This window comes from Pyrus communis, chromosome 9, assembly GCF_963583255.1.
Source record: "Pyrus communis chromosome 9, drPyrComm1.1, whole genome shotgun sequence".
NCBI lineage: Eukaryota > Viridiplantae > Streptophyta > Magnoliopsida > Rosales > Rosaceae > Pyrus > Pyrus communis.
The window spans coordinates 26,540,643-26,554,831 of NC_084811.1; the positions used below are offsets into that span (position 1 = coordinate 26,540,643).

At 38.3% G+C, this 14,189-nt stretch overlaps 2 protein-coding genes across 2 annotated transcripts; one reads left to right on the forward strand and one right to left on the reverse strand.

Moving 5' to 3' along the window:
- Window positions 1–2,223: 2,223 nt before the first annotated feature.
- Window positions 2,224–6,006, reverse strand: LOC137744841 (uncharacterized). The gene is made up of 9 exons (XM_068484650.1): window positions 5,809–6,006; window positions 4,979–5,201; window positions 4,607–4,764; window positions 4,374–4,519; window positions 4,114–4,176; window positions 3,909–4,010; window positions 3,586–3,747; window positions 2,977–3,068; window positions 2,224–2,370 (listed from the first exon to the last, which is right to left on the reverse strand). The coding sequence occupies exons 1-9, from the start codon at window positions 5,897–5,899 to the stop codon at window positions 2,310–2,312; spliced, it is 1,098 nt and encodes a 365-aa protein (XP_068340751.1). The 5' UTR covers window positions 5,900–6,006; the 3' UTR covers window positions 2,224–2,309.
- A 3,196-nt stretch (window positions 6,007–9,202) lies between these two features.
- On the forward strand, window positions 9,203–13,865 carry LOC137745670 (probable zinc metalloprotease EGY1, chloroplastic). The gene is made up of 10 exons (XM_068485666.1): window positions 9,203–9,687; window positions 10,591–11,055; window positions 11,172–11,312; window positions 11,867–11,968; window positions 12,414–12,625; window positions 12,787–12,837; window positions 12,917–12,986; window positions 13,173–13,241; window positions 13,435–13,485; window positions 13,593–13,865. Exons 1-10 carry the CDS (start codon window positions 9,325–9,327, stop codon window positions 13,749–13,751), a joined length of 1,683 nt encoding a protein of 560 aa, XP_068341767.1. The 5' UTR covers window positions 9,203–9,324; the 3' UTR covers window positions 13,752–13,865.
- Window positions 13,866–14,189: the final 324 nt, after the last annotated feature.

Consider the following 14,189-nt stretch of genomic DNA (forward strand, 5'->3'; position numbering starts at 1 on the left):
GAAGTGAAGTTAAGTGAGAAGGGGGTTAGAGCAATCCCATGATGAGTAACCCACTGAGAAGTTGCTCGTGAGTTCCAAAAAACAAAACCGTAAGAGAATGGTAAATTCAAAGCGGACAATATCGTGCTACAGTGGTGGAGCGGGTTCGGGAAGTGATCCGTCCCGAACCGGGATGTGACATGCATTTTGCATGTTGACTCAGTATTTTTCTAAATAGGCAGAACAAATAGCCAACACAAACTCTTTATTTTGATGAAAAAATTTAAGATTATTAAGAAATTTTAAAATGACGGAATTTTATTTTTTAGAATTTATGAATTTTCTTATTTGATTAATCTAAAAGAATAATGGAATTGAATACGAAATTTGTTATTTTCAAACTTTCAATCACAGAAATTGAGAAATAACACCTATTTACATAGAATTTAAACTTAGGAATTGGAGGTCCCAAATTCCAAGTATTTTTCCAAACAGAAATTATACATTTCTATGCTTATGAATCCAAAGGGAATTGGTGCATGTCAATTTTATAAATTTTAACTTTTATCTAAATTTCAAATTTATTTTCCTCATTCTAATATAGTGTTAAAGTAAATAACAAAACAACTACGGAGTAGCTGGAACAAGAAGTCAGTCAAAATATGTACAAACGCAACAATAGCTGGTCTCCTTCGGCTGTTCCAATTCTTTTCTTGTGGGCTTGAAGAAAATTTTAATTATGACAGGAACACAAGTGGTACATCATGTGTTTTAATAAGAGTGGTGAAAAATTTTATTTTTTAAGTTATTAACTTTTTAGTACACATATTCTACCATTTGTATAATGACACGTAGTGTACCTTCCCGTGTACCGGTCACACTAAAAAATATCTCGTGGGCTAGAGTCGCTAGACCTGCTAAGAAATTCTAGACGACTTTGTCTACCCTTGACCTGTTTTCCCTTCTACAGCCAAGGACTCCCACTCCCACCATTCGACTGATGACTGCATGGAATAATAGTAACATGTTTTGGAGGAAGATTCTCTCTCCTTCTCTCGTTTCATATTTGAACGGTCACGGTTAAATCGCATCAACATTTTATATTGATTTTTTTATAGAGATAATAAGACAAAAAACAATGTGTAAGAGGAGAGGAAAGAAGGAGATGAGAATAAGAGGGGAGAGAATCCTACTTTATATGTTTTAATGTGACAAAACCCTTTATTAATGACCAAGGTTGCATCCATTCATCTAACTAAAACTTTCTTGGACTGCTGTTGCGAAATTTAAACTACACGAAATCAGTCCAACATAGTTCCAAATTTTATGCTCTCAAGCATACAAATTGTTCGTTAGTATAGAAAGCAAACACTTAATATCGTCTCTTGGAAAATGATTTAATTCGTATCAACTAACTAAATTCCAATTACAACGTTATTTTAATTTAACAAAGATTGATGAATGAAGATTAGTTTGAAAATTGAAACTAATGTAAAAACAAATAACGAAAACAAGAAAGTATGATCAATAGAACTGGATGTGCCAACAAAGAAAGCAATTTATAATTCAATTGAGTAAAACACTAAAACATCCGACTCACAGTAACCAATCATATTTATTTCATGCAACGAATTATTAACAAGCACCCAATCTCACTGATAGTCAAATTTCCCTAATTCATGTAATATCTATGGCATCTAGATTATTACGTATATTCCACCATGCAACCTTCCATGGCATCTGAACTAGTTTAACATAATGCAACTTATTACGATCAGTGAAAATTTATATAAAGACTACACAAATCCTTGAGTATGGCATCTACTACTAGGTAATTGGTGGTATCTATTTGCAAGAAGTTATCACTCAAGTTGAAAACATGGCATCTGCACAACTTGCATCAAATTTACTAAGCGTCAAGATGGTAGCCAATCACCAAGACTAAAACCAAGCATACAAGCACAACAAATGATACTCAATGAAAATTGTAAACTTGAAAATAATACAATTCGGAATTTAAGCATTCATAGTCATTGCTACATCGTAGCTCTAGCTAAAGAAAATTAGTTCCGAAACATAGTTGAAATTGTCACTGAATTCATAATAAGAAAACTGAAAATTAACTTTAGAAATCTCTCTAAAACTCCTTTGCTCTGCCACGCCCTTCTCCCGTCTGCTCTCTGCTTTCTCCCTGCGCTCTTCTCTGCTCTCCACTTCGGCTTCTCTGCTTTCTTTACTCTCCTCTCTCCTTTTTTTTTCCTGCTATCTCTTTCCCTCTCTCCCATGGGCTGCGGCACCCTTCCTCATTTTCTGCCCCTTTTTCTCCTGCTCTAGTGCTTCATTTCTGAAGCTTCTCTGTTGCTTGTCTTCCAGCTTTTCTGCTGCAATTTGCTGCAATAAAAAAGGCAGCAGCAATTGCAGCCAATTAACCTCTAAAAGCCACTGGTGCTTTCACATGAGCCAAATAAACAAACCAACTTAAAAGGCTATTGGGTGGCCCACTATAATTTGACCACCAATCAACAAGATCTCTCATTTTTCTGATTTTGTAGCAGCTTCCAATTTGTCTAGAAATTACACAAAAATCTTAGGAATGTTGCCTTCTTATTAATCAAGTCATAAAAGCACAAATCTCTGAAATTCCTTTCATTTTCGTCCAACTTATCACAAGAAAATGTAACTTTCGGAGTAAATAAATAGTAAAATATGCAATCATCAACTCCCACTCCCAGCATTCGACTGATGACTGCATGGAGTAATAGTAATATGTTTTAATGTGACAAAACCCTTTATTAACGGCCAGGGACGCATCCATTCATCTAACTGAACTTTCTTGGACTGCTAATGTTTACCTTCCAAATACAAAACCCAGCCAGAAATCTAAACTTATTTCGAGAAAAATATAGCTCCATACAATAAGTTAAAAATTATTTCAGCTAAAAACGCTTTCACTTCTGTAATACCAAGAAGTACGCAGGTAAAGAATGTACGACTTACGATTTGAGATGCCATTTCAGACAAGTAATCAACTTGCTGATGATCCAGTAAGAAACCAAAGCGCCCATTGCTAAAGGAGTATCGAGAGTGCTCTGAGAAAATGAAAAGAATCAATAACCAAATATTTTGGCAATTACATCGAATTATAAAACTAACTTTAACATAAGATTACTGAATAACCAATTCAGTCGTAAGTGCCTGTGGGTCCATACGACAAATTTAAATAAAAACAGGTTTGAAGTAACATTGTCCTAATGGTGCCAGGCAATAAATGGTGTTTCTATGATCTAAAACTTGATCCTCAAAGGGACAAGTAATAGACAAGAAACACAATCAAGGTGTACTGCACTTGGCTATGTATATGTCTACTGAGTATTAAGTGTCCAGTAATCTACTAGCTAAATCTTAGGACACAAAGACATGGCCCTATTATCCAACAATTTCAATGATTCTCCTTTGACACATATCGGCTATAAAAAGTCCCTCAAATATTTTTAGCAAGGTACATAATATACCATTACAAATTTCTACCCCACATGGTTTAATTAAGCAGGCAAACATTTGGACTTGAATATCAAGAATACAGCCAAAAGGAATGTGAGAGAACACCTGCAAGATGGAGGTTGTTCCAATGATACGCATAGCCCACTTGACAAATTGTGCTATACCAACATCTACTGTCCCATCTTTTGAGACAACAAACTTCCTCACAATCCAGTACCCTAATGCAGCTCCCGGGAGGATAATTCCCACTAGTAAAAATATAGAGACCTGGCAGAAAAACACGAGAAGCCAAGACAATAAAGTGATCCAAAGAGAAGTTTCCAGAAAAAAAAAAAAAGTGATCCAAAGAGAAAGTATCAGAAGCAGATAATTTGTCTAGATGTTTATGAGAATTTTGCGAATATAAGATTTAGGGAACCAACACTTACTGGGTTATGAATCTCCTCACTTAGTCCAAAAGGGCCAAAACTCAAAAGAATTGAATTTACCATCAGTGAAAACTGATGAACAAGGAAAGATCCTGCTCCAAGCTGTCAAAGGCATATAAATTGAAAGAATTACTTGTACGGTCAATTACATGAGGTTAATAAGTTACCATGAAGCAACAGTAAACTTCAAGACACCAAGTGTTACCACTGATCCACATATGGTAAGATAGAGGACATTTTTCCCCTCAGTTGGCAACAGCTTCATTCCCTGAAAGATTAAAGACAAAAAATGATGCAAAACATTACCTATAAATTTGCAAGCTAAAACTGCAGGTGAAGGATAATGATCACAAAACCCTGTAATTACAATTTGTTTTAGAGGAGATCTGAAATTCATACTACCCAATGAAAAACCAAGAGCATGCAAGTCAAACGAAAATACATCAGAATCACAAAAAAAATTACCTGGAAGAGAATGATTATAATGACCAGAAAAACTCCTATAACCATTGAACTGCTATAATAAAAAGGTACCCAATTGCTGACAATTGGTGCCAACAACAGTAAAGTAAATCCCAGTGCCAGACACAAAAGGCGCCATCTCTGAAAATCTGTACAGACAAAAATAGATAACTATCAAAGCCTGCAAATTGTAGCATAAGCAATTATAATCAGCCACACTTTTATTTTTATCATACCTTCTTCAACAGTTATGGTGACAGGGCCAGGTATTTTGCCAATGAACTTGACATCGACATATCTTTCACCATAAGGCGATATGACAGAGCTCCATAACCCTTTCTGAATATTTTTCCAATCATCCTCTTCGCACTGACATAATCCAAGCGTATTATTCCTGTAAAAAATTCATGAGTGAGACAAAACAATCCACAGAAAAAAGGTGTGCGTGTGTGTGAGAGTGCGATTAGAGAAAATGAGTAAGGGAAAGAGAAACAGAGAGAATGAGGGAGAGGTAGCATATGGTGCACTCATAACTCAATCAATAAAACACAATTATCCTAAAAAAATACAGAATGATTGTAACAGTAAAGATGAGACATTTCGCTCACCTATGAAAACAGACTTGAATTTTGCTAAGCAACCTCTCCAGGATTCCTAGAGATGCAGACAAGGTGATCTTAAGTGAACTTGCATAACTCCCAAGTTTTAACCTGGATATACCAGAAACTCGTGCCCGTTCACAAAATAAAACATCTTTAGAACCAGGCACAGCTGAGTGCTCAGAAAGAGGTGCCGGGATGACTTCTAATACTGGGTTTTCAATATCAACACCTGTGATTTCAGCATTGGTAAAGGTTAGTTTCAAAAATATGCAAACAAACCAACAAAGTACACAAGAGATATTCAAACTCTTCAAAGTTAAAATCCCTAAAATTATAATGGACATACTGTCTAGCTATAGCAGATTAAAAACTCAAAATCAAAGCGACATTGAGCTGTAAGGTGCAACATATGTTATCAGACCAAACCCAAAATGGTATCACGCTAAACTACAATACTGAAACTAACATTCCACTTTAAAGGCCAAAAAGTCGACATTTTTCGAAACCCTAACCGGCTAACAACTTGACATTTCCCTCAAGCAATACAGCAACCGAAATAAACCCTCAAGAGGCATAACGAAACCCTAACCCTCTATCTGCCTTGCAAGTAAAGAAACAACAAAAGTGAGACTAAAACGTAATAATTTTCACAGCAAATAAATGCAGAGCAAGTCAAAGTACAAGTTTTTCTCTCTTAAAATGAAAATAAGTAAACAACCCACATACTCAAAACATAAAAAATAAAAAAATTCACTGATTTCCTAAAATTTTCTCGGGAAACAAACAGGCGGCGACGAGCAACACTGAACAAAAATTGACAATATAGAGATAGATACCTTTGAGTTCGGTGGCAGGTGAGAGGGTCGGAAGAGAGAGACAGAAAGCAAAGAGAAGAAGGAGAATGGCAGAGGAGAGAGAAGAGCCCATTGCATCGCACACTCGCTACTCTCTCTCTCTGTGCGTTCCGAGATAGCTTTGGCTCTAAAAAAGTGTCCATTTTTTCTGTTTCTGAATTCTGATTCCAAATTTTGAAGAAAGATTTCTTATCGAGGGAGGAAAAGCATCATGTTTTGGGCCTTGAAGAAAAGGGCTTGGATTTTGGCTGCCCCAAAGGCACGGTCACCAGTGGGCTTTTCTTACACTTTGTCTCATAGGCACCGATAGAAAAAACGCTAGTTTCACTTAAGAAATTGCATATAGGAGTAAACTTCATAAAATTGAAACTCAATATGACTTCACAAAATTGAAACTCAATATGGAACAAGACTCATATTCTAAGGAAAAATGTGAGTAAATGTAATCAGTCAAAACTTAACATCTTCATGATGCAATTAGGACGCACACAAGGGTATGACCATCTTAGAATGGGTGCTCATCAAAATCTCGTTAGGCAAAAAAATCCCAATTGGACAAAATGATCTTGATCTTAGGAAAAATAGTACATTAATATCAAATGAGTATACTTTAGGGATAGTTTTCCTAAGTTTGACAAAATGATAAAATACGGCCGAGGTTCAAACTTCAGGCGATCTACCTGATGACCCAAGTATGGAGGACAGGGACAACTCAAAAACAGAGTTGTTTGGTCCTACGATTTTGGAACATGGGTGGCTTGGCTTTAGCGGCTCGCAACCGTGGCTCAACGACGTAACTTAAACAACTTCAAGTTGTGGCTTTGCGCAAATCAAGATGCAGAAATCCTAATTATGTTATTTTTCTTTTTCTCGCACAATTATCACTTATGTGACAGCCCGTTCCGAAAATTTTTAAAACGTACGCGTGAAAAGACAATTTTGCCCCTATTGTGATTTTTACGTTGTATGGTTGTTTTGAGCTTGGTGTGGCTGGTTTTGCACCATACACTTTCCCCCACACATTTCCTTCACCCTTTCCCTGTCCCTGCACTTGTCCCGTGCCCTTTCCCTTCCCCATTTCACTTCCATTTGTACGGACACACTCCAAAACCCTTGTAATCTTCACATATCGAAGAAACAAAGTACCTATCCATGCTCGTGAGGTTCGTAGAAGTTCAACCATACCCATTTCAGGTAAGGATACCTTCATTTTCACGTCGAACTCGAGATACCCGATTTTTGGCACTGTTCATGCACACGTAAATTCTTATGTTTTTGGGAATTTCAAGCTTGTAGGAAGATTGGTGAGGTCCTTAGGAGGCTCGGGGTGGTTCATTTGAAGGTTTTGGACGTCAGGATCGTGAGTTTCGAGGTTGGCCGAAGTTGGTGGTGTTTTCCCGGCGAGATTTAGTGGAATTTAGCACTTGAAAGTGGTATGAACTTGTTCCTCTCGTTGTAAGCTTCAATTTGGTACCAATTTTGTGAAATTTGGTTGAAAAACGAAGAAGATAGGACGATTTGAAAATTTTCCCGATTTTCCGGCGCCGAAGCCTCGCCGGAGAAGACGACGGAATATTTCGTCAGTTTGGACGGAATATTCCTAACGCCGTTAACGGAATCCGTTAAAGTTAACGGAATATTCCTGACGGCGTTAACTGACGCCGTCAGCGTGCCAGGCACGTACCTGCACGTGGCCGGCGCGTGTGGCCGTGCCTTGGCCGGTGCGTGGGGGCGCATGCGACGGTGAAATTTTTTTCTAAAAATATGGGGATGTTCCTGAGGTTGAGTAGATCACGTTGGTGTATTCATACACCCCATTTGAGCATTGTATGAGAAGTTATTTCTTAAGGTTGGTTATGTACTTTAAAATTAACGTTTTTATTGTTGTTTCGCATATAGGTGATACATATCCCGAGGACGAGCGTGGTCACTCGAGGTAAGGGGGTTACGACCCTTCTACATACCAGTGAGTGAGCTTTTGGTTTTCCGTATATACCTATATACTTATACTTTTCCCAGAAAGTGCTATGAAACGTTTATTCATTTATATGCCATGCATTATATTACCGTTGTTTATGCATTGTTAGTTGCATATATATATGTGTATTGGTGTTGTGGACGCACATGTGAGTGCCAGGTAAGTATGATTTATGTTTATGTTTAGTAGTGTTTTGAGAGGCACATAGAGAACTCATAACCTGCACCCCCGGTGTTAGTGCTCCCGCCCAGAGTTGGGCACAGTCCTTCACGTGATGTTCACCTCCCGCACCACACGCTCATCTTGGATCCAAGTTAGGTGCACAGTCCTGTCGTACGTACCACTTTAGGTGGTTCCGACTCGTAGGTGACCCGCGATTATTCGTCCAGCCTTCACGTGATCGTAGCACTTGAGCGTACTTATATTACACCCATGCCTGTCGTACAGACCACTTTAGGTGGTTCCGACTCGTGTGCAGGTATAGTTAGTGAGATGGAGATTTGAGCTATAGATTCAGCCGTACAGGTCACGTTAGGTGACTCTGGCTGACAGATTATATGACGTTGATGTGATATTACCTGAGCACTTGCATTTTTACTTCGAGGTTTTGGCATAACATATTTCTGAGCATGACTTATATATATATATATATATATATATTCTATTTTCTGGGAAGTATACAGGTTTTACGGCGAGGGGTTAGAACTTGTTTATGAAATGGTTTTTGAAAAGCTTTGTTTTGCCCACTTACGCTTTTGTTTTGCGCCCCTCCAGGTTCTAGTTGGCTAGCACGTTTGGTGGCTTCCTTGAGGATTTTTCCGGCATATCTGACAGACTACCACCAGTGTAGGACCACCTTCGGGTGTGCTTTTGTTGTGTCGTTTTCTCCCGGACTGCATTAAGTTTTCGTGCTCTGAACTTAGTGTTCACACTTACGCTTGCACATGTTTGTTCTTACTTGTGTAAAGCTGTTTTTTATTTATTCGTACTACTTTTATTATTATTTTATTAGCTTCCGCACTGTGCACATGGTTACGTCACTTCCACGTGACGGCCAGCATGCCCTGATCTCGATCGGGGTGTGTCAACTTACCACAATATATATATAAGAATTGGGAACATAATTTAAGTAGAATATTATAATTTGAAACATGTAAAATTGAGTTTATGCATCATGACGAAAGTTTCATGCAATCAAAACTGAAAAATATATCAAAATTGGAATCGTGTTTTAGAGGTTACTTGAAGTGCGTGAGAAGCATTGTAAAATGGTTTGGAGCAGAAAATAGACTTGAGAAATGTACAAAATGAAAAAATTTAAAAAGAAAAAGAAAAAAGAAAAAAAAAAGGGATATTAGCAAAACTCATCGGATATTCACATATTCAGTCACAGCAAAAAAAACTGGCTGAAAGAGTGCAGCCCCTCCTCCCCCCTTGCCTCCTCCGCTTCCAAATTCCAAATGTTGTTGTAATTGTAATTTCACAGTCTCATATAATTCAAGCTCTGTGAATTCAGCTGAATGGGGACGCTCACCAGCTGCACTTTCAGCACCCTCGATTTCAACTTCATCCTCAAAACCCGCGAAATTCCGAGACTGCCATTTCCCAAGAAACCCAGCAGCAAGAAGAATTCATGCTTCTTGTGCAGCAGAGCGAGTGTAAATACTCAGAGAGTTTGTTGGGTTCCGCGTAGGAATTTTGGTAGGCTTAAATGTTATAGTTCTAGCGATAATGGTGACGGTGACGGAGAGAGTAGCAGCGGCAGCGGTAGTAGTAGTAATGAGTCAACAGACCCCACGACGGCGGCGACGACAACGGAAGTAGATGAAGATAATAGACGCTCGAACAAATATGATTCCGAGCGTCCGTCGGTTTCTTCCAAAGTACATTGCTTAACTTTATTATATGTGTTCTTACTTATATCCATTTGGGTTTTTGCATTAGCTGTTGAATTTGCATTAGTGTGTTCTTCTTTTAATTGTGTTATCTTACAGCGTTTTATTTATCAAGTTTGAATTTTTAATGAAGAAATTGGTATAGGAATTTAAATTCGGTATTGGGTTCTGCAAATAGGAGTAAAAGGTTCTATATTTGTAGAATTTTCTGGTTTGGTCAGTGGGTTTTTTTATTCCGGAATCTGCAGTTGATGACGGTATGACATGTATAGTAGTCGTAGCGAAAAATGGTAGCTATCCAATTGTGGGTTTTAGTTGCAGCACTCAAGAGTGCGTTTGAGTTCATTTTCTGTGTTAGTGTTAGTGTCTTTGTTGAATTGTTTTAAGAATTGGTGTTGGAGAAATTTCCATCTTGTTTTCTACATTATACGTGGAGGTGGAGTCTCATCTGGACTTCCAACGGTTGAGATAGACAGAATCTTGTTAGCTTCAGCCATTGAATGTCTTCAACGGTTGGGAGCTCAGTTTCAGAGGAAAACAATTGTGACTGACTGCAGTGCATGAATTGGTAAATGACGCAATGAAAATGAATGGTCCATGAACTACACGCAGACATGCTGACACAATATATATACATATATGTATATTTACCTTGAATGGCTCATGTAAGAAGATAGGTTACAGATAACCGTTATGGCTAATTTCCTATGTACTCTCTGTTCCTAGTTCTTGTGAGGGAACTGATTATCACTGCCAGTATGCATATGTAGTTATGTACCTATAGTTATTCTTCGTGCGAGAAAGAGGACATCAGAGTTTTCTACTCACATACATCTAATATAGTAATGTAACACTGTCTCTAATAGCGTTATGTGTCAATATGTCCTTCAGCCGCCAACTATATCACCACTTGGGCCCGCGTACAATAATTTCCAAGTTGACTCTTTTAAACTGATGGAACTCCTTGGACCTGAGAAGGTTGATCCTGCTGATGTAAAGCTGATTAAGGAAGCACTTTTTGGTTATTCTACCTTTTGGGTGACCAAAGAGGAGCCTTTTGGAGACCTTGGTGAGGGCATTCTCTTCCTTGGGAATTTGAGGGGAAAGAGAGAAGAGGTATTTGCCAAATTCCAGAGTCTACTGGCTGAGGTCACGGGTAACAAGTACAACCTTTTTATGGTGGAGGAACCCAATGCAGAAGACCTAGATCCACGTGGTGGGCCACGTGTTAGCTTTGGTTTGCTGCGGAAAGAGGTCTCAGAACCAGGGCCAACGATGCTTTGGCAATATGTAATTGCTTTCTTATTATTCCTTCTAACAATTGGATCATCTGTGGAATTAGGAATTGCATCTCAGGTACGCCAACTTGCATTTTTTAAATGTGTTTTGTGATGCTATAAACGGTCCATTAGCAATTGATTTCTTTCTCATTTTTAGAGTCTCTACTTATATTCATGCATTATTTTAAACAGATAAATAGACTTCCACCAGAGGTGGTGAAATACTTCACAGATCCAAATGCCGTTGACCCACCAGATATGGAGTTGCTATTCCCATATGTAGATTCGGCTTTGCCTGTAGCATATGGTGTTTTGGGTGTTTTACTGTTTCATGTAAGTGAGATGTCTTGCTGTTTGTTGGGTTTGGTTCAAATTTAAAATGTATATTTCTTTCTATATATTGGCTATCACACTGTGCTTTTTCTTGTCGACCAAGTAGAATCTTTAAGCCTATGCCTATGAAAGAGAGAGCTGATTTATTGTGACGTTTCTTTACATTGTTATGTATAATACTAGATTTGATTGTGAATAAAATGAGCATGCTTATTGTTCAAGTTCACTTACCCTGACGATGTATGTTGAAGAATAAGTAGATACTCAATTCTGTCAGTTTCAAGAGAGGGCATGCTAGTGAATAAAATGAACGATAAGTAAATACTCAATTGTGTCAGTTTTAAGTGAAAAAATCTGATGACTTGCATATGCTTTGTGTGAAATATGAAAATTATGTCGTTTTCTTTTCAAAAATTTCTGTCAATTTAGACCTTCTCCAAATGATTTTTTGAGTTTTGATGAATTAGTCAATACTTTGTAAATTGTGATTTGCTATTTGAATTTTACTTTTGTTCTTATTTGAATATGATTATGATGGAGTTCATTGTATGCAGGAAGTTGGGCATTCTGTGGCTGCTTTCCCAAAGAAAGTAAAACTTAGCATTCCTTTCCTTATTCCTAATATTACTCTCGGCAGCTTCGGTGCAATCACTCAGGTACCTCTAATAATCCAAGTATAGCAATCCGAAACATGTCCGTTTAAGAGACTTGTCTCTGTTGTTTAGTATACAATCTGAGTAGGAGCAGGTCTTTCCCGAAGAATAATGTAAATTTGATCTTTGTAATGTACTTCTTCCCCCTGCCACTCCCCATCCCAGACACGAGTTACACATTTTATTTAAGACAGTTGGCTTATTCTGTTCCGACTTCTGAGTCATGAGTTTCTGACTTTTCCATTTCTCCCGTATTGTAAGTTTGAATAGTTTAGGACTTTTATGGTTGTAGCTATAGGTATGTTGTATTTGATGCAGTAGTTTGACCTAGATTTGTGACTACCTTTGCTCGAACTAGGTCATCTGTGCGCCTAGACCCCCTTATCTCCCTTGTTTGTACTTAAAGGTGATTCAGATAATTTCTTCTCATCGTTCACTGGTTTTGTAGTTTAAATCCATTCTTCCTGATCGGAGCACAAAAGTTGACATATCACTAGCTGGCCCTTTTGCTGGTGCTGCACTGTCATTGTCAATGTTTGCTGTAGGTCTGCTGCTCTCGTCTAATCCCAATGCTACAGGAGAGTTGGTGCAGGTTCCTAGCATGCTGTTTCAAGGTTCTTTGCTTCTTGGACTCATCAGTAGAGCCACTCTTGGTTATGCGTATGTCCTTCCCTTGCCTCTGTACCACTATTTAACTGATTCTTCTACGTATGTGAGCTACGAGACATATATTCAATCCTTTTTCAATTAATGTAGCAGAAGTTTCAGTTCATTCCACTTCATATATTCTTAGTTGACATGATACCATCCTGAACATGCAGATCAATGCATGCTGCGACAGTTCCAATTCATCCTCTTATGATTGCTGGCTGGTAATGTACTATTTCTTGACAACCTTAATAATTTCATTGCAATGCGTAACATGCTCGTGACTCAAGTTTAACATTGCAGGTGTGGGTTGACAACAACAGCTTTTAATATGCTTCCAGTGGGCTGTCTTGATGGTGGAAGAGCTGTGCAGGTTAATTTACAAATCCGTGCACTGAATTTCTCTTTCCGTTTTCTTTATTATGATGATTTCATGAAATCTTTATTTAATTTGTTTTAGTTGTTTTTTTTTTACTCTTTGAAGTAGCCTAAGGTACACAGTCTGCAGCGATGATCGCCGTATTCTAATGCGGCTTATGGTGTATCTCTCTTACTGCAGGGCGCTTTTGGAAAAAATGCTATAAATGCTTTTGGCTTGACGACATACGCGATGCTTGGCTTGGGAGTGGTATGTCTTAACTTTTACGGCCTAAACATAACATGCTAATGTTTGCTTCAAACTTTAAATTCTTGGATTGAGCAGAGTATGCTAACTTTTACAACTTAAAACAAAACATGCTTATGTTTGGTAAAAGCATTAATAGCAGTTTTTCCAACTTCCGAGGCTTGTGAAGTTTTAGTCTTCTTTTCCTCCCTTTCAGCTTGGCGGACCTCTCTCACTTCCATGGGGACTCTACGTGCTCATATGCCAGGTTTGCAAATAAAAATTTATGTACTGCGGTTTCATGCTTCAACAATCCTCATCTGCTACCGGGAAAGAAAAAACGCTCCATCTCATTGACATTGTTTATATGTTCAGAGGACTCCGGAGAAACCGTGCCTGAATGATGTAACCGAGGTTGGAACGTGGAGGAAAACAGTTGTTACAGTGGCCGTTTTCCTTGTTGTACTCACACTTCTTCCGGTATGGGATGAGCTTGCCGAGGAGCTTGGTATAGGTCTTGTAACCACATTTTGATGTATCATACGCGAGAGCCTGTTTTTTGTTCGAGTAATTTCGATAGTAATCCATTAGCTATCAGTTTGTGAATTCAATACGCATTCAATCTAATAAAATTCCATTTTTCGTACTCCATTTTCATGTATCTTGAAATAATGAAGATTGTGGGAGCATGCACTCCCGCCCGATTGGGCAGGTATGTCGTATTGCAAGCCCAATCGGACAAGCGTGTCGTATTACAAGCCCGTAGAGGTAAGCACCTTTGCCAGGCTCGCGTAAGACACGGGGCAAATACGATGCAAGAACCATTAGCATCAAGTCTAGGCCTAGTCACAATGTGCACTAACCACCCTAATTAACACATTTTTTGAATTAAACGGCTACCTGACTTGATGATCGGAATAATGGTTCACACAACCAGCAATGAGCATGCACTACATGTAACTCTACCAGGAA

What these genes read in the sequence shown, in the direction of transcription:
- LOC137744841 (XM_068484650.1), bottom strand. Translation starts at nt 5,899, where the DNA reads ATGGGCTCTTCTCTCTCCTCTGCCATTCTCCTTCTTCTCTTTGCTTTC. An exon ending in CACCATAACTGTTGAAGAAG is followed by an intron (nt 4,520 to 4,606) that starts GTATGATAAAAA and finishes TTGTCTGTACAG; the next exon opens with ATTTTCAGAGATGGCGCCTT. An exon ending in GAACAACCTCCATCTTGCAG is followed by an intron (nt 3,069 to 3,585) that starts GTGTTCTCTCAC and finishes TCATTTTCTCAG; the next exon opens with AGCACTCTCGATACTCCTTT.
- LOC137745670 (XM_068485666.1), top strand. Translation starts at nt 9,325, where the DNA reads ATGGGGACGCTCACCAGCTGCACTTTCAGCACCCTCGATTTCAACTTC. An exon ending in AGAGCCACTCTTGGTTATGC is followed by an intron (nt 12,626 to 12,786) that starts GTATGTCCTTCC and finishes CTGAACATGCAG; the next exon opens with ATCAATGCATGCTGCGACAG. An exon ending in TCTACGTGCTCATATGCCAG is followed by an intron (nt 13,486 to 13,592) that starts GTTTGCAAATAA and finishes TTATATGTTCAG; the next exon opens with AGGACTCCGGAGAAACCGTG.